The following is a 20,600-nucleotide window of genomic DNA, read 5'->3' as shown; positions in this document are numbered from 1 at the left end:
CCAGACCAAGAAGTAACTTCTACATCAACCCAGCATGTCTTTTGTCTTTAATGACCTTTTTTTCCACATATAATTTTTTACTTCTTGTATTTTAAATGTATCTATGTTGTACATTATAGTTGTGGAGTTGTTTACCTTAGTTAACATAAATATTTTGTAAAACTTCTAAATTTTATAATTTAAAGTCATTTAATCTATCTGGAATTTACTTTTGTCTACATTGTGACAGCTAGTATAATTTATTAAATAAATCACATTTTCCCATCCAACTGAAATACCATCCTTGTCCCAAATGCCTTGATCGATTTCTCGGCCACCTAGTATATTCTAGTGGTGTAGTTGTTTATTCCTAAGCAATGCCATATAGTGCTGATTGCTTTGGCTTTATGAAATATTTTCACAACTGCTTTATAAATTTAAATTCAACAGAAATCATCTAACACAGTAATTTGCGCTACCAGGTTAACTCAGTTATATAGAGAGCTCAAAATAAAACTTATTTTTCTATCTCTGAGCATGTACTTGAACTTCCTATAAATGTTAATAACAAACGACTGTTTTAAGGCAGCAATGGTCATTCCTAACCTGATCTAAATGCTTGAGAGGGAGCAGGCTCACTATTCTCACCGATTGCTGTTATTATAAGTGAATACTGAAAAACTGAATTTGAAATGTTATAATAATCAAATACTACCTTTTAAAAAATTTATACATATTTTATATATAGGACTCCATAAAAGATTTTGTTTATAAAATGGGTAGCATTATTAATAAAATTTAAAACTCTTGGTCTAGGGGCACCTGGGTGGCTCAGTCAGTTAAGTGTCCAACTTCAGCTTAGGTCATGATCTCATAGTCCATGAGTTCGAGCCCCGCGTCGGGCTCTGTGCTGACAGCTCGGAGCCTGGTGTCTGCTTCAGATTCTGTGTCTCCCTCTCTCTGACCCTCCTCCATTCATGTTCTGTCTCTCTCTGTCTCAAAAATAAAAAAATATCAAAAAAAATTTTTTAAAATAAATAAATAAATATATAAATAAATAAATAATAAAACTATTGGTCTAATACATAAACTTGTGTTGCCTTCAAAATCAATCATTTAACTCTGATTTTTTATTGAGATATAGTTTACAAAACAGAGTTCACCCTTTAAAGTGTTCAATTGAGTAGCTTTTAGTATATTCACAAAGTTTTGCATTGACCACCACTATCTAATTCCTGTTTGTGTGATTTTTTTATTATTAAAAAATAGAAAAACAAAAGTACAATTTTCAGTCAATAAATATCATTGGATCCACATACAGTTTGTTACAGAAAGTGAAGTCCACAATTTTAGAATGATGGCCATAACTTATCAACCAAGTAATCAGTTTTCACACAGTTTCAATAACTGCAGCAATTTCCTTGAACTGTCTGTAGAAATTCTGCAGAGAAAAAAGGAAAATATTAACTTTGCTTTTAGAGGATAGGTTAAGTAGTTCTTTTACTTATATCTGACCACTAGAGGCTATAGGACATATTAAGTTTGTATGTTAATGTCTATATCACAATTATTATTGGAAAGTTATACAAAACAAACAAATGCAATTTGCAAATTGCAAGCAAAATTACTATTGTAGGGTTGGATAATTAGCTCATGATTAAACTTTCAGAGGAGCACCTGGAAGGCTCAGTCAGTTAAGCGTCAGACTCTTGATTTTCAGCTCAGTTCATGATCTTAGGGTCATGAGATTGAGCCCCCATTGGGCTCCATGCTGGGTATGAAGCCTGTTTACAATTCTCTCTCCCTCCCTCCACTGCTCATGCTCTCTCTCTAAAAAATAATAATAAATAATAAAAACAAAATAAAGCACAAAACAAAATTCTTTTGATATTATACCAGAAAGCGTTATTAAATACCCAACATTGTACTAGGCAATGAAGATAAAAACAAAAATGATTTTGGGGGACACCTGGCTGCCTCAGTCAGTACAATATACAACTCCTGATCTCGGGGTTATGAGTCTGAGCCCCATATTGGGTGTAGAAATTATTTAAAAATAGAATCTTTGAAAAAAATGACAGTTTGGTTTCCAGGCTTCAAACCACTTTAAATTTAGTGAAAGACTGTATTTCAGAATGATAGGAGCTGCCTTGTTTAAGATATGGGTTTAGTTACAATAAGAGAAACCCAACAATGACAATGGTTTAAATGGTAGAAGCGTAGTTCCCTTTCATTTAAAAATTAAGATGGTGGGGCGCCTGGGTGGCTCAGTCAGTTGAGTGTCCAACTTCGGCTCAGGTCACGATCTCACCACTCATGAGTTCGAGCCCGTGTCAGGCTCTGTGCTGACAGCTCGGAGCCTGGAGCCTGCTTCGGATTCTGTGTCTCCCTCTCTCTCTGCCCCTAACCCACTCACATTCTGTCTCTGTCTCTCTCAAAAATAAATTAACATTAAAAAAAATTAAAAATTAAGCTGGCATGGTTGTTCTCCTATAAAAGTCATCTTTTTTTCCAATCTCCCAAATCTCCAATAAGAGAGGGAGCAAGCAAATTCTCTTTTCCTTTCTTCTCCTCTACCCACCAGGAAGCTAGGAGGCAAATTTGAAACTTAACCTCATCAATTAGGATACTCTCTAATGACTTACATATTTTCATTTTCCTTCTTATTTGGTCTTAATTCTCTATTTTACTACTTAAGAGTATATATATTTCATTTTAATTTATATGTAAACTCATTATGGAAAGAAGTTGGATGTCACTATTTCCTTTTTTTTTTTTAAGTTTATTTATTTATTTTGAGATAGGAAGAGAGAGAGTGCAAGTGGGGAAGGGGCAGAGAGAGAGAGAGGGAGAAAGAGAATCCCAAGCAGGCATTAAGCCTATTTCAAAGTTAAGATTCATTTAGCTTATCATTCTTGAAATTAAGCCTAAAAAGAATAAGAATAAAACAGTTAAATGCAAAGTAAGTATCCTACCAGAGAAGACAAAAACGTCCTAAATATATTCACAGAGGAGCACTGTGAAAGTGATCAAATGTGACGGTACACAAATTCAGCATTATATTGAAAGTACTGAAATTTATCAAGTTCCCAAAGAAAAAAAATTTAGATCTTTTGTGTGTACTAATAAATACACATCAAAACAGCTGCAAATACAAACAATTAAAATTTTCCCTCAAGAAAGATTGCGTGTTTAAGTAGCAATTACAGAATCAGGAACTACAATTGAATGAGTGAAATCACAAACCTGAAACTGTGGAATTGTCATTTCAAAGGACTTGTTCTTCACTTGGCCTGAATGATCCATCACCTTCAGCAACACTGCAACGTAAGGATACTTGAGAGATCTGTAACTGTCTGAGCTCACTGCCATCCCCAGTTTCCACTGAAAATCTACAAGCTGTAATGAAACATTACAGAACAATACATTGGTAATAACAATGCCACGAATGCAGATATTTATTCAGTTTTACTGCTCTCACATTGAACTTTTAGTTTCAATGCTGGTCAGAGTAAAAGAAAATACCTTCATTTAATACTGTTATGGGAACAATAATCAAATGAAAATGGAGAGAGGCAATAAGGGATATAAAGAGCTGGAAAACAATACTGTCATAATTACAACAGTAAACACACACACGCACACACACACACAAATCTTCACCAGGTATAAAATGGAGGTAGAAGGAAGATGTGGTATTCCTAGGTTTCCTTTCATTTTGCTCTGGCGTTTAAGGGGACTCCCAATGCCTTGTGACCTCTCTTACCTCACTTTCCTGTTCCACATATGCTTTCTCCCATCCCGCAACCCAAAAGTCCTGAAGTGGAAGGTGAATTAAATACCATCTCCTTATGTGACTGAGACTCACATGGGAATCATTCCAGTTTCCTTCTTCATGAGGATCCTCAGCCTAAAGCCTTACACTGACATAAACACTGGGTGATAAGGTGGTTTTAGATTTCATCACTGAGGATGATGAACACTCATCAGGTGAGGTGCTATGTAGTTTACATGTATTCAATGCCTCACTGAATCATCATAACATCATAGGCTATTATTTCTATTTTGTAGATGACAAAACTGAATTTCAGAGAGCTTAGATAGCGTGTGCAAGGTCACACATTTCTGTGATCAGAACTGAAACCAAAGTCTGTTTGACTCCAAAGATTACTGCTTATTGACTACTAGCTGTCTTTACTTTTAATCTATTTTCTATCAATGACTGCTCAGTGTTGCTGTGGCATAAAACAAGATTGGATAAATGCAGCTCTTAAAACTGACTCTAAAACAGCAGACTGTGAGTAGAGGAATTCTGTTTCTTGTTTCAAAGCTTAGACAAGTAAATGGTACACAGTAGGCACTCACAAAAAATACTTGTTGACTACTTTTTTTGACAGAGAAGGCAAGTATGCATGTGCACATGAACAAGCACTCGTGCCGGCAGGGGGAGGGGCAAAGGAAGAGGCAAACAGACTCTCCAGCAGGCTCCACGCACAGCACAGAGCCTGATGCGGGGCTCAGTCTCATGACTGTGAGATCATGACCTGTGCCGAAATCAAGAGTTGGATGCTTAACCAACTAAGCCACCCAGGTAACCCTTGAATGATACTTTTTGCTACCAAATTAATGCTGATAGGACAAAAAGCTTTCCTTGTTAATAAATCTCTTTTTATAAAATTTGGGATCTTTTATAAACAAGACTTATCTATATACCGCCTAGACGAGACATGCTCCAGAGGTAAGAAGGCAAACAGACTGAAAATGAAGGATGGAAAAAGATATTCCATGCAGATAGAAACCAAAGAAAGCTGAGGTAGCTATGCTTAATACCAGACAAATAGACTTTAAAACACTGTAATAAGAAACAAAAAGGAAGTTACATAATGATAAAGTAGTCAATCCAACAAGAAGATATAATGTGTAAATATTTATGCATCCAACATAGGAATACTAGATATACAACCCAAATATTAACAGACCTAGAATGAGAAATAGACAGCAATATGATAGTAGGAGACTTTAATACCCTTCTTATATCAATGGATAGAACATCCAGATGGAAAATCAATAAAGAAACATCAGCTTTAAATAACATGTTAGCCCAAATGGACTTAACAGTTATTTACAGAACATTCCATCCAAAGGCAACAGAATACACATTCTTCTCAAATGCACATGGAACATTTGCTAGGATCGATATCCTCTGAGGCATCTCTTCCAACCACAATGGTATGAAACTAGACATCAATTACAAGAAAAAATCTAGAATATCCACAAATATGTGGAGACATAACAACATGCTACTAAATAATCGACGGGTCAAAGAAGAAATGAAAAGAGAAATCTAAAAAATACCTTGAGACAAAGCAAAATGCAAATGTAGCATGCCAAATTGTGTGGGATGCAGCAAAAGCAGTTCTAAAATAGAAGTTCATGGTGATAAATGCCTACATCAAGAAACAAGAAAAATCTCAAATAAATAAGCTAACTTTACACTTCAAGAAAACAGAAAAGGAACAGATGCCCAAAGTCAGCAGAAGAAAGGATATAACAAAGATTAGAGTAGAAATAAATGAAATAGAGACTAAAAAGACAATAGAAAATATGAAGAAAACTAAAAACTGGTTCTGCAAAAGACAAAATTGAGCATTTTAACTTAAAGATTAAACAAAAATTAAGGCTTTAGCTAGACTTACCAAGAAAAAAGAGGAAAATAAAATCCAAAATGAAAGAGGAGATGTTATAAGTGATTCCACAGAAATACACAGGATCATAAGATACCACTGTAAACACTTACATACCAACAAATTGAACAACCTAGAAGAAATGGAAAAATTCCTAGCAACATACAAACCACCAAGCATGAATCATGATGAATTAGGAAATATGAACAGACCAACTACTAGCAAGAGAGTGAATCAGTAATCAAAGACTTCCCAACAAACAGAAGTCAGAGACCAGATGGTTTCACTGATGAATTCCACCAAACATTAAAACAAGAATTAATATGAATCCTTCTCAAACTCTGCCACAAAACAAGCAAAACAAAACAAAAAACCAGGGAGAACTTTTCCAAACAAACTTATGAAGCCAACATTACCCTGATACTAAAAGGAGACAGGTATGCCACAAGAACAGAAAATTACAGGCCAATATTCCTGATGAACATAAATGCAAAATTCTCAAAAAAAATTAGCAAACTGAATTCAACAGTATATTAATAGGACCATATACCATGATCAAATCAGTTATTCCAGGGATGCAAGGTTGGTTCAACATCTATAAATCAGTCAATGTGATACACATTTAAAAAAAATAATAAAAAATAAATAAAATAAAAAGATAAAAGATAAAAATCATATATAATCATCTCAATAGAAGCAGAAAAAAGCATCTGACAAACTTCAATATCCATATATAAAAAAAAACAACAACCTCTCAACAAAGCAGCTATAGAGGGAATATACCTTAACATAATAAAGGCTATATATATGTATGTGTGTGTATATATATATACACACACACACACACACATACACATATGTATACATATATATGTACATATATGTGTATGTATATGTGTGTGTATATATATGATAAATATATGACAAGCTTATATGTATGTGTGTGTGTATATATAGATATATACACATATACATACACATATGTATACATATATATGTACATATATGTGTATGTATGTGTGTGTGTATATATATATGATAAATATATGACAAGCTTACAACTAACATGATACTCAATAATGAAAAGCTAAAAGCTTTTCCTTTCAGATCAGGAACATGATGATGATGTCCACCCTCACCAATTTTATTCAACATAGAATTAGAATTCCTAGTCAGAGCAATTAGGAAAGAAAAACAAGTAAAAGGCATCCAAACTGGAGGGAAAGAAGTAAAACTGTCACTATTTGCAGATGACATACAAAGGAAACCTTAAGGATTTCATTAAGAAAGAATAAAAAAAACTAAAAATTAAAAAAAACTGGTAGAACTAATAAATTCAATAAAGTTGTAGGGTACAAAAGGAATACATAAAAATCTGTTGCATGTTTATGCACTAATAATGAACTCTCTGAAAGAGAAATGTTTTCTCAATTTCTCTTTCAGATAGCTCATTAGAAAATAATACCATTTATGATTGCATCAAAAAGAATAAAATACCTAGGAATAAATTTAACCAAGGAGGTGAAAGACTTATACACTGAAAACTACAAGACATTAATGAAAGAAATTGAAGACACAAATAAATGGAAAGATATCCTGTGCTCATGGATTGGAAGAACTAATGTTGTCCTTACTACCCAAAGCAATCTACAGATTCAATGCAATCCCTATCAAAATCCCAATGATAATTTTCACAGAAATAGAAAAAACTCCTAAAATAAGTATGAAAGCACAGAAGACCCCAAAGAGCCAAAGCAATTTTAGAAAGAACAAAGCTGGAGGCATCACGCTTTCTGGTTTCAAACTGTATTACAAAGGTATAGTAGTTTTAAAAGTACGGTATTGGCATGAAAAAAAGACACACAGGTCAAATGCAACATAATCGAGAGCTCACAGAAATAAACCCATGCATATAAGGTTATTTAGCTTATGTCAAAGGAGGTAAGAATATACAGCAGTGAAAGGACAGTATCTTCAATAAATAATACTGGGAAAACTGAACAGCCACATGCAAAAGAAGGAAACTTGACCACTATCTTATACCATACATAAAAATTTACTCAAAATGGTTAACGACTTGAAAGTAAGACTTGAAACCATAAAATTCCTAGAAGAAAATGTAGGCAGTAAGCTCCCTGACACAGAAGTCTTGGCGATGATTTTTTGAGTTTGACACCAAAAGCAAAAGCAGCAAAAGCAAAAGTATACAAGTGGGACTACATTAAATTAAAAAGCTTCCGCATAGCAAAGGAAACCACCGGCAAAATGAAAAGGCGGGGTGCCTGGGTGGCTCAGTCACTTGAGTGCTGGACATCAGGTCAGGTTATGATCTCATGGTTCCTGGGTTCAAGCCCTGCATTGGGCTCCCCACTGACAGTGCCGAGCCTGCTTGGGATTTCTCTGTCTGCCCCTCTCCCACTCTCTCTCTCTCAATAAATAAATAAACTAGCAAACAAACCTTACCAAAAAGGCAACCTACTGAATGGGAGAATATAACTGCAAATCATAAATGACAAGGGGTTAATATCCAAAAAATGTAAAGAACTCATACAACTCCATACAAACAAACAAACAAACAAACAAACAAACAAAAATCGGACTTAAAAATGAGCAGAAGCGGGGGTGCCTGGGTGGCTCAGTCAATTGAATGACCGACTCTTGGTTTTGGCTCAAGTCATGATCTCACAGTTTATAGATTTGAGCCCCACGTCGGGCTCTGCTGTCAGTGTACAGCCTGCTCAGAATTCTCTCTCTCCATCTCCCTCTGCCCCTTGCCTGCTCATTCCTCTCTCTCTCTCTCTCTCTCATTAAATAAACTTAAAAAAGAAAATGAGAACACTAAATAGACATTGTCCCAAAAAAAAGACACCTAAATCTCCAATAGGTACATGAAAAGATTCTCAACATCATTAATCATCAGGGAAATATGTGTCAAAATCATAATATCACCCCACACCTGTCAGAAATGCTATTATAAAAAAAAAACAAGAAATAATCATTTATGAGAAGGTAGAGAAAAGGGAACCCTCATGCACTGTTGGTAGGAATATAGATTGGTGCAGCCACTATGAAAAACAGTATGAAGCTTCCTCAAAAAATTAAAAATATAACTGCCAAATGATCTAGCATTCCCGCTTCTGGGTAGTTATCTGAAGAAAATGAAAACACTAATTCAAAAAGATATCTGCATTCCCATGTTCATTGCTGCATTGTTACACTAACCAAGATATGGAAACAACCTAAGTGTCCATCACTGGATGAAGGGATAAGGAAAATGTAGTATGTACAAACAACGGAATATTATTCAGCCATAAACAAGAATATGCAACAACATAGCTAGACCTTCAGAACATTATGCTAAGTGAAAAAGACAGAAAAAGACAAATACCGTATGATCTCTTACATGTGGAATCTACCAAAGAAAACTAAGCACATAAAACAGAGCACGCTGGTGGTTGCAAGAGGGAGTTGGGGGAGTGGGAGAAATGGGTGAACTTTTTTATTAGTTTAAATAAACTGAACTTTTAAAAATTTAAATTTAAAATTAAAGGAGGGATTGGTGGAGACCAAAATTTTCTCCCGTCTCAGATGCACTTTGGGCTACTCTGCTAATATAATAAAGCCAGGCTAGTGCTATAGAAGGTTAACATCTTTAATAGGTAAAAAGATTGTGTAATTCCATTTTAAATAAAAGTTTTCTATGTAAAAATAAAGGAGAAGATAACAGAAGAACTACAAATGGTTAATAAACTTATGGAAAGGTACTCACCTTCATTAGGAAACAGAGAAATGCAAATTTGGAACACAGTAAGATACCACCACACACCTACCAAAATGGCAAAATCTTTAATCTGCCAATTCCAAGTACTGGCAATGAAGTATGTGTCACATGCTATCGATGGAAGCCTAAATTGGGCTAATGTTTTGGAGTATTGGTTTTATCTAGTGAAACCAAAGTTACGTATACCTCTGATCCAGCAACTCAATTACTAGAGATATATCCTAGAAAAACTTGTGCATATGTACACAGAATACATGTATGTTCTGAGCAACTATATCCCTAATAGCCCTAAACTGAAACCACCCAAATATTCATCAGTAGTAAGATGGATAAGTGAAATATGTACAGCAATGAACTTCAGCTACACTTAACACCAAAAATGTTGAAAGAAACGAAGTCAAAAGTTATGTGATAACATTCACTTAAACTTGAGAAATAGGAAGTATAATATTAAGGTTGCATACACAGGTGGGAAAACTATACATAAAGGTCAGAACATGATCATCACAAAAGGATCGTCATTACCTCTAGGGAGGAGGGAAGGGAGGGGTTTGATTGGGGAAGGGCATGTGGTGGGCTTCTGGAATACTGGTAATGGTCCATTTCTTGAATTTGATTGTGGTTACAAAGGTGTTCACTTTAAAATTATTCATTAAGCTGTCCATGATAATGCACTTTTTTTGCCTATGCTATCTTGTAGGTATCAGGTGTGGGAAGTGAATATAAATCAATGAGTTTCACATTTCTGGTTGAAAGGAAAATTTTATTGTACAATACAGTGACCAAGGGAATGCTTTACAGAGGGCGTAAGCTTTCAGCTCAGTTTTGAAGATTAAATACAACTGAATATGAGAGGAAAATGTGTTTTCTTTATATATTCCATAAATATACATGTGACAAAAAAATAAATGTTTAATAATATTTAGCTGAACCAACTGGAGATGGAGATAGTCAGTATCTGGTATAAGAGAGCATTGGGGCGCCTGGGTGGCTCAGTCGGTTAAGCGTCTAACTTCGGCTCAGGTCATGATCTCACAGTTCGTGAGTTCGAGCCCCACATCAGGCTCTGTGCTGACAGCTCGGAGCCCAGAGCCTGCTTCAAGTTCTATTTCTCCCTCTCTGCCCCTTCCTCTCTCATGCTCTGCCTCTTTCTCTCAAAAATAAATAAAAATTAAAAAAAAAAAGAGAGAGAGAGAAACAAAGCATTTACGTGCCTTAAAGGGGAAGGCTCCTATAAGGAAGTATGGAATATAAAGCTGACAAAAGAAGTCAAGAAGCCAATAAATCTTTTCGAATCCTGAATTTTCAGAGGTTTTCAAAGTATTCTCGTATACTTGATCTCATGGGAAATATATCATATTAAGTCATTTAAATGTTTCCTGTATGCAGTGGGGACTCACTGAAACTTTTCAGTAAAGGGAATGATATGAAAGTATTGATTAAAAAACATTCATCTGGTGGCAGCAGAATACAATAATCCAGGTGCCTGATTATTTTAAGTGCCTGAACTGAGGTGGTAAAGGTAGGGTTAAGCTGATCCTTAAAGAATGAATCAGTAGGCCTTGATTATTTTCCTCATAATTATGGGAGAGATCCAAGACAACTATGGAAATCCGAGTGTGGATGATGAGAATTCTGATATCATGTATCAATTAGGACTCTATATATCCAGTCCAAAGGTATTATCAAGTGGTGATAGAGGATATTTAAATAGCAATATTCAGTAAGTGGCTAAAAATCCAGGAACAGAATTTGAGTTCATGGTTAGACATACAGTTTTTATATTAGATCAATGGTGATACTCATTCTTAAACTTATTCAGCCTGTACAATTCCTTGTTGCTTTCCTGTATACAGGAAAATGGTACAGAAAATCATTACCTATTTGACTTCGTCTGAAATAAAACTCTGGATTATTTAGACCATTTCAAACCGAAAAGCAAGTAAGGAATACAATGTTGGAATCCACTGATCATTGCAACGGTGAAACGGGCAGGTGAGGAAATATGAAGAACTTACTGTGCAAAATGAGTATTCCTAAATAAAAAAAAAGCTGGGGTTAGGTTTATGAGATGAGAATTTTTCAAATCGTAACCTTAACATTTAAGTGCAAATTAAAAGCAAATTAAAGGGGCGCCTGGATGGCTCAGTTGGTTAAGCATCCAACTTTGGCTCAGGTCATGATCTCACAATTCATGAGTTTGGGCCCTGTGTCGGGCTCTGTGCTGACAGCAGCCTGGAGCCTGCTTTAGATTCTGTGTTTCCCTCTCTCCCTGCCCCTCCCCTGCTCATGCTCACTCTCTCTCTCTCTCTCTCTCAAAAATGAATAAATGTAAACAAAAAAAAATTTTTTTAAAGCAAACTTTCTAATAAATGTGGTTTAGCCTTAAATAGGAATTAACTGTATCAAGGATTTTAATAAGAAAAGAACAAAAGAGAAAAATCAGAACAGAACATGCTTCCATTAGGGAGAATATTAAGAATGAAGTAATATAGCCCAAAAACTCTTGTAGAATTATGAACGTGAATTAAAAATGAAAATGTACAAACTAGTACATGAGTAGTGAAAAAAGTATGAGAACATCCCAAAGTAAAACGAATACAAAGAAAAAAAAACCACAAAACAAATATAGATATTGAAAGATAAACGAAGACATTAGCTGTAGTCAGTCACACTTAAAATTGATATGGTAGCTGCAATTACTTACACAAAACATCATATAAAAATTGTCCATAAAGAAAAAATATCGATAAAGACCACTTCGGTTTAAATTTAATTTTTATTTTGTCAAAATACGACATAAAATACTAGAAAAACAATCATGTACAACTCCATCCTAGAAACTACTTTCTTATTCCTGTATCCCCATTTCTAGTCCTCATATGTAATTTTTACAGAGTCATAAAATACACACTTCTATGGCCTCTCCTTTTTTAAGTGAAAGTTTGCCAAAGGAAGGAATGCTAACTATTCTGCACACATTAATCTCTCTCAAAAGTATTGAAAGGAAAAGACTGGTCAAACAACTCATCCAATGATCTCAAACTAATATAGCTGTTATTCCAACCCTAATTTGTCTGATGCCATATTCTATCCAGTTTTCATTATGCCTAGCTGCAACATGATTACTATCTGGAATTAAATTAAGTTGTAGTAGGTCAAGAAAGTAAATTGGTCTAGGGTGGCATGAGAACATTTATCATCTTCTAAATGCTAAACCTGAGCTGTCCAATACAGCAGGCATTACCCAAATGTGACTACTTAAATTAATAAAATAAAAATCGTTTTCAGTTCCTCAGTTGTGCTAGCCACATAGCAAGTGCTCCATGGCCACATATGGCTACTGCTCCCATACTGGACAGTGCCAACCAACACAGAACATTTCTGCCATCATAGAAGTTCTATTGGACAGCGCTATGCCACACCCTGTGTTTACATGTGTAAAGTGATTAAGGCAGGAGTTATTAGCAAATTTCTACTTAAGAATTCATATTACTCTAGTCCAAGTATACATTTTCCAAGTCATTAGTCTTCCTCATTTTCTTAAAGGATTTTTTTTAAGTTTATTTGTTTATTTAGAGAGAGAGAGAGGACATACACACAAGTGGGGGGAGGGACAGAGAGAGGAGAGCAAGAATCCCAAGCGGGAATTTGGTTGCAGTGACAGCGCATAGCCTGAACCTGAACTGAGGCTGGATCTCACAAACTGGGAGGTCATGACATGAGCTGAAATCAAGAGTCTGACGCTTAACCGACTAAGCCACCCTGGCTCCCCCTTCCTCTTCTTGTTTACAGGCACCTTCACCCATACTCTTTTTAATGTTCTCAGTGGCACTCATCATTATCTGAAATTATCACATTTCCTTATCACCTGTCTCCCCAAAAAATGCAAACTTCCTAAGAGAAAGAACATTATCCATCTAGTTTACTACTGAATCTACTAGAACAGTATGTGGTACAAAGTGAATGTTCAAATAAGTATTTGTTGAACTAATATGTTTGGAACTGCTCAGGCATGTGGTAACTGGTCTCTAAAGATGGCTTCCAACAATTAGTGTCACCCCTCCCTGTACATACATGTCACTCCTCATATTAAGTGGAGCTTATTCTCCCCCTGCAGCCATCTGAGTTGTCCCTGTGATTGCTTTAAGCAACAGAATATGACAGAAGAGGCTTTCTGGAATCTTTGAGCCTAGACCTTAGGAGAACTGAAAGTGTCTGCCTCCTTCTTCATGGAAGGCTGGCTCTTGGGACTCTCCCTCTTGGAACCCAGCTACCCTAATTTGAGCAGCCATGTAGGAAGAGTCAAATCACTCCAATTATTAGCTCTGGCTGAGCTCTTAGTCGAAGTTATCACTAGCCATGTGAGCCCCCTTCGTTTCTGGCTCAATCACACTCCTAAATGACGGGGAGTACAAGCTAGCTAAGTCCAGGTAACCCCCAGAGTCTTGGAAGATCATTAAACTGTTGTTTCAAGTCACTGAGTTTTCGGTAGTTTGTTACACAGCAATGATAACTAAAGCAGTGTAAACATAATCAGCTGAGAATAACTTTGTCAATAAACTTAACATTTATTCGTTAATGACATCGAAAATTCATTCTCATGGGCAGAAGACATGAACAGGCATTTTTCCAAAGACATCCAGATGGCTAACAGACACATGAAAAGATGCTCACTCACCATCAGGGAAATAACAAATCAAAACCACGAAGAGATTCCACCTCACACCTGTCAGAATGGCTAAAATTAACAACACAATAAACAACAGGTGTTGGTAAGGAAGTGTAGAAAAGGGAACCCTTTTGCACTGTTGATGGGAATGCAAACTGGTGCAGTCACTCTGGAAAACAGTATGGAGGGTCCTCAAAAAGTTAAAAATAGAACTACCCTACAATCCAGCAGCTGCACTACTGGATATTTACCCAAAGGATACAAAAATAAAGATTCAAAAGGGGTACATGCACCCTGATGTTTACAGCAGCACTACCAACAATGGCCAAACTATGCAGAGTCCAAATGTCCAATGACTAATAAATGAATAAAGAAGCTGTGGTATATATGTATAATGGAATATTACTCAGCCATCAAAAAGGAGGAAATCTTGCCATTTGCCACAAAGTGGATGCAGACAGAGTGTATTATGCTAAGTGAAATAAGTCAGAGAAAGACAAATAGCATGTGATTTCACTCATATGTGGAATTAAAGAAACAAAACAGATGAACATATAGGAGGGGGGAGAAAAGAGAGTGGGAAACAAACCATCGGAGACTCTTAAAGATAGAGAACAAACAGAGTTGATGGAGGCAAGTGGAGGTGGGATGGACTAGATAGGTGATGGGTATTAGGAGAGCACCTGTTGTGATGAGCACTGGGTATTTTATGCTAGTGATAAATCACTGACTTCTACTCCTGAAACCAATATTGCACTTCATGTTAACTAACTAGAATTTAAATAAAAATTTGAAAAAAAAATTCTCATAATCATATAAATCTGAAATATATTAGTTTCTAGAAATTTTGACAAAAACAGCTAAAAGATATTTCATATTTGGTTAGTGAAACCTGTTATTTACCTCTGAGGGACGCTAATACCTCCAATAAAAATAATACAGAAGAACAAAGCCTTTGCCATTAAGCACGTTCACTACTAATAAATTCATAGTACATATGCCCTCCAACACCAGGTACACATCATCTTCCCTCAAAAGTGTTTTTCATCCTCATTTCATGTCTACTGATGAATGCCATTCCCATAGTGTCACGGGTTTGAAATGGTGGTAAACTGATTTTTCTCTCTCTTACTCAAAATATGTAAGAATTGATAGGTATTCAAATTTTATTTCAGAGAATGCCAACATTTATTCCCTTCTTCCGAGTCTCACTGCTATAGACCTACACAAAGTTGTTTTTGTTTTTTTTAATCTTGCCTTAAATTTTACCATAGCCTCCTAATTAGTTTCTCGCCTACAGTCTTTGTTGGCTCTAATCCAGACTAGAGTCTCCAAATACTGTTTATAGATGAACCAAATCTAATAACACAGGTCAAAACCTGTAAAGTCTACTGTCTCACGAGTTAGTTACCAACCAGGCACTTGAGTCATTGCCCGAAACAATCCCAGTTTTCCCACCCATATCCAAAAGGGACTGCCTCCCTTCTTTAGATTCTCATTCAGTCTTTACACTTATGCTCATACTGCTCATCCTTCTTGCAACAGAATTCTCAAACATCTACTTCAAACTCCTCTCAAAGTCTACCTGCTCCATGAAGTCTTCCCTGGGTTTACTCAACCTTTCTATGAATATTCCTGTCATTTCTTACACTCGACCATTTAGAACATTCTACCTCGTACAGGAGTCATTTGTGGATTTGCCTCCCACCTCTACATCCACTAGACTGTAAACTTCTTAAGGGCAGTTCATACACCCAACACAATACACAAAAGAACAAAAACAGTCATACATTTATGAACCACTTTATAAAACGCACAATAGTTTAAGTCACTAGGTCTCATATATGGGAAGAGGGAAAGTAACACAAGATATTATGTGTCAGTAAAACATCTTACGTTGATTTGTACCATACAACTGGTAAGAAAGAAAGCGATAACATGTGGCAGCAGTAGGACTAATCATTCACCTGTGAGGAAGAGTTCTAATTAGACATCTAAAGGAAAATCATGAACTACTTTGAAACACTATCAAAATGTGTAAAAATGGATAATCTGAGACCTCTGGTGCTGGGTCATATGTAGCACTATGACTTGTTAGATTTAACAAACAGATTCTGAAGTCAGACAGACCTGAATTTGAATCTCAGCTCTGCTACCTTCTAACAATGTAGCTTTGGATAAGTTGCTATGTCTTTATGCTCTAACATTCAATAAGAATTTACTGAAGAATACGATTTTCTAAGCACTGGGGATATAAAAAAGAATAAAACAAAGTTCCTGACCTCAGGACCTTAACTTCCAGTGGGGAAGGCAGACAATAAACAAATAAATATTAACAAGAAATAAATATAAAAAGTGTAAAAAAAAATGCAGAGTAAGGGGATAGAATGACTGGGAAGGTTATTTAGGTAGAGCGTGGGGGTGACTTCTCTGAGGAGTGGCTTTTGAGTAGAAAGGGAACAGAATAAAGAAAAGGAAAAAGCACATGGACCTCTGGAAGAGACAGCATTCTGGACAGAGGGAGAAGCATGCCTGACACAACTAGGGAACAACAATGGGGCCCAGGTGGCTCGAGCGGCATGAGCTACAAGAGATGAGAGATCAGTTTTTGAATGGCCCCGCAGGCCATGGTCAATATATAAGACTTTTTTTCTGGTGTGACAGGAATCACTTAAAAGACTGAGCAGGGTAAAGACCTGGTCTAACTTAAATTGCAAAAGGCTCACCCAAATTGCTGGATAGGGCATCATGTTTAAGAAGGAAAGCTAGGAGACTCAATTAGGAGCCTATTGTAGTAGTCTAGGCAAGAGGATGAAGGCTTGGACTCAGGTGGTGGCAGGGGAAGATGCCTTTAGAGTACATTTTAAAGATGGAGAGAACAGTATGCTGATGGCTGATAGATAGTAGGGTGTAGCAGGGGGGGGGCGGTACGTGAACTCTCACTGGAGGTGTGATCCCAATTAACCTGACTAATTCATACATTGGTGAGAAATATTTAAAGAACAAGAAAAGGTATTATAGGTCAAGCCTAAATATTAGCTATATCTGGTGCATTTTAAAAAGCATATACTACAAACATAAATGACTGAGAGCTGGGTAATGGATTCTTCTTCCTTCAATGATATTCTTGAATAATCTAACCCCCTGCCCGAGCATTATATTTAGAACCACATCATAAACTAGGAATTAAAATGTTCAATTTAGGAGTTCCTGGAGGTGAAACTCACAAAAGTGTGAGGGTGCCCCCCTCCCATGACTGGATCCCTGAGATTCTAATTCTCAGACTTGTCCACACTGAGCCTCTAGCAACTTATCAATCATAGTTTGGATGTTCCCATCCTGGCACTGGTTTCCACAGCGATTTCCATTCCGTTAAATTGTAATTCTCTGTATTCACCTCACTGTCTCTCCAATTTGGGGGCAGCAGTTTGTCCTGTGACCTCACTTCTCTGACGGATCTAAGACTTGTTCATTCTTCGGTTTGTTCCGCTTCTTACTCATGGTTAGGATGAAGTGACGTCTTCCATATTCCGAGCTCCATACATGCCAGACTAGAAACTGACAGTCTAGCACTCATCATAATTTTCTTCATAAAGGTTTTAAACATCCTTTGTTAGATATATTGCAAAGTACTTTATAATTTATGTTGTAAATGATGTCTCTTATAAAAATATTTTTCAGCTCTGTGTCTGAATTAAACAATTAAATCATCTTGCTAAAGTCTCATACTAATTCTAATGTTTGTGCATTATCTTGGCTTTTTCTATGTAAACGATCATATAACCTGTGAATGACTGCACAAAAGGAATGAGGAGTAGGCTGAAAACAGCCCCCTCCCCCGACCAAATGTCTGCATTCTAATCCCCAAAACCTGTGAATACGTCATCCTATATGACAAAACAGACTTTACAGACAGGACGAAATTAAAGATCTTGAGATTGGGAGAGTTTCCTGAATTACCCAGGTGGGCCCAACATAGTCATAAGGAGGCAAAAGGTTCAGAGTCACAGGAAAGAGTTGTGGTGATGGCAGCAGAGGTAGGAATGCTGTGCCTTCAAGACAGAAGTAAAAGCCACAAGCCAAGGAGTGCAGACAGCCTCTAGAAACCGGAAAGAAAAGGAAATAAAATCTTCCCTAGCGCTTCCACAAGGAACACAGCCCAGCCAACACCTTGACTTGAGCCCCACAAAACTAATTTCAGACTTCCACCTTCCAGAACCATTATAAATCTGTGTTGTTTTAAACACTAGCCCCCCCCAAAGAGGTTCAATTTATTAAAGCCCTATAATCAATATAATTCAGTTTCAGCACGTCTTACTCAACTAAACATATGATTTGGTGTAAGTGAATGGATACAATAATTTATAAGAGGCTGAATCAAAGTACACTAACCCAATAACTCAGAGCAAAGCCAGATAAGGGGGTTGATTAATCTTTCTGAGTGCCCCCTACTTCCCAGGAATCCTCGGAAGCAATAGCATTTGGAGACAGATGACAGAGAGCAGTCAATGGACATCCCTCTGCCCTTTTATTTCTTATCTCATCCCTTTCTTACATTTTGTTTGGGCCTGGGAAACTCCTGACCTAAAATGCTCTAGTTTTAGTACTGTTCCTCTGGGAAATGTGTTATTAGGCTATCTGCCTAAAAATAATTTATTACCTGGAACAGGACAGGAACACTTAGAACAAAGAGGCATAAAAATATTTTAAAATTCAAATTCTTATTTCTGGCATAAAAAAGGTAGACATTGAAAGGTTAAAGGAGGTATACTTTCCAGCTACAAAGTAACTTTTTTAAAGACTTCGAACATGTTTGCAGCTCTACCTTTGTATATTTTAACAATTTCTTCTCTTTATATAGCACACGCCACAATACTGTGTACCTGGCTTTGAATAAACTCTCAGCACGAACAGTAATTGCTCTGTCCGCTTTGGGCTGGAGTGGGTGGTGCAGGTTCAATTACAATGGCAGCAGCTACTGCGTCCGGGGCAAAGTGGAAAGAGCAATTCTAGGTGGCGGGACGAAAGTCACAGAGTCGCAGACACAGGCGTTGGACTAGGGGGACAGCTGAGGAAGGCCAGGTACGACCGCCAGCCCCTTGCCCAGCTGACGCCCAGCGGAGGGCGGGGCCGCCCATTCACTCACCTGGTTGGTGACCTGAAATGGAAGCAGAGAACACAATTTAGGGAAAGATCCCTCTAGCTCCAGAGCCCCGCTGCCCCGGCTCCTCTCAGGACAGGACTTACCTTGGACTTGGCATCCAGTTGCGGCTCGCCGCAGTCCTCCATACCAAACCGCTGGGGCTCACACCACCTACCGATCCGGTGGTCTGTCCCCGGGCGCCAGCACTTCCGCTTCCTCCTCCCGCCCCTCGCGGACCGGCGCACGCAGCGGAAGTAGGGGGCTCGAAACAAACATATTTGTGTAACTCACCCTGAGTGTTAATTAAATATTAGTTTCAAGGAGACACTCAGCAGCAAGGAAATTTCTATGGGGGAAAGGTCCCAAGATTTTGGAGATACCTTATGAAGTGATGGATAGATTAACTTCAGTATGCCTCCTTCCCCTTCTGACCTGGAAACGTGGACTCTTCCGGTCTGGGCCCACAGCGCTTTTTGCGCGCGTGAGCTGGCGGGCGCGCGACTAATGTATCTCCACAAAGTTCAAAAACAGCTGGACCACCACCTCCTTTCCTCCCACAGAAGTCGTTGGGCTGGGAGATCCCAATGGTAACTATAGTTATATGATTAGCTTTTGTCACTCGGATTTATTGCACTGGCCCAGCTGCGGTGGGATGGGGATGCTATTCTTTATCACGCTGCCACTGACCTACTCCAGCCCTCAACGTGACCGCGGGAATAACCGTCTCATCTGGTCTTCTTTCCTCCTACGCAGCTCACATCCATTCTACCCAGTAGCTAAAGCGACTTATCTTTCTCGCCAAATTTTTATTTTAAAAAACGCAAATTTTTAGAGAAAAGTTGCAAAAGCAGGTTCAATGAACATCTCTATACCCTTCATCTAGATTCACCAACTTAACATTTTAACCATTTGCTTTACCTTTAGCTCCATACACGGTAATGATGGCATTTCATCTCTAAATACTTGAGCATATGGCGCATTTCCTAAGTCATCACAATACTACCACAATACTACTACACAGATTTAACACTGACAAAATACTGGGATCTAACACGTCGGGCAAGTTCAAATTTCTCCAGTGGTCTCAACGACATTCTTTAAAACTTTCCAACCCTACCCACCCCCAGAATCTAATCAAGAACTACTTGTTGAATTTAGTTATTGTGTCTGCTCTGTCTCTTCATATCTAGAACTGCACTATTGAAGGGTCCATCGGACTGCAGTGGTTTTTCACTGGACCCTCTGAGGGAGAATCTGTTCCTGGTTGTTGCCAGAACTCAGTTCAATGAAGGTCTCACTTCCTTGCTAGCTTTTGGATGGGGGTTCTCAGTGTCTAAAGGA

At 37.4% G+C, this 20,600-nt stretch overlaps 2 protein-coding genes across 2 annotated transcripts in view; one reads left to right on the top strand and one right to left on the bottom strand.

Annotated features, from left to right (window-relative positions):
- The window catches only part of UCHL3 (ubiquitin C-terminal hydrolase L3), a 100,844-nt gene that overhangs the window by 26,438 nt on the left and 53,806 nt on the right, over window positions 1-20,600 (top strand). The gene's annotated exons all lie outside the window — the stretch shown is intronic.
- On the bottom strand, window positions 1,091-19,485 carry COMMD6 (COMM domain containing 6). The gene is made up of 4 exons (XM_040487359.1): window positions 19,364-19,485; window positions 19,263-19,274; window positions 3,226-3,378; window positions 1,091-1,420 (listed from the first exon to the last, which is right to left on the bottom strand). Exons 1-4 carry the CDS (start codon window positions 19,403-19,405, stop codon window positions 1,370-1,372), a joined length of 258 nt encoding a protein of 85 aa, XP_040343293.1. The 5' UTR covers window positions 19,406-19,485; the 3' UTR covers window positions 1,091-1,369.

This window comes from Herpailurus yagouaroundi, unplaced genomic scaffold (assembly GCF_014898765.1).
Source record: "Herpailurus yagouaroundi ecotype Mexico unplaced genomic scaffold, PumYag 164, whole genome shotgun sequence".
Taxonomy (NCBI): Eukaryota; Metazoa; Chordata; class Mammalia; order Carnivora; family Felidae; genus Herpailurus; species Herpailurus yagouaroundi.
This window is presented reverse-complemented; position numbering and strand designations above follow the sequence as displayed.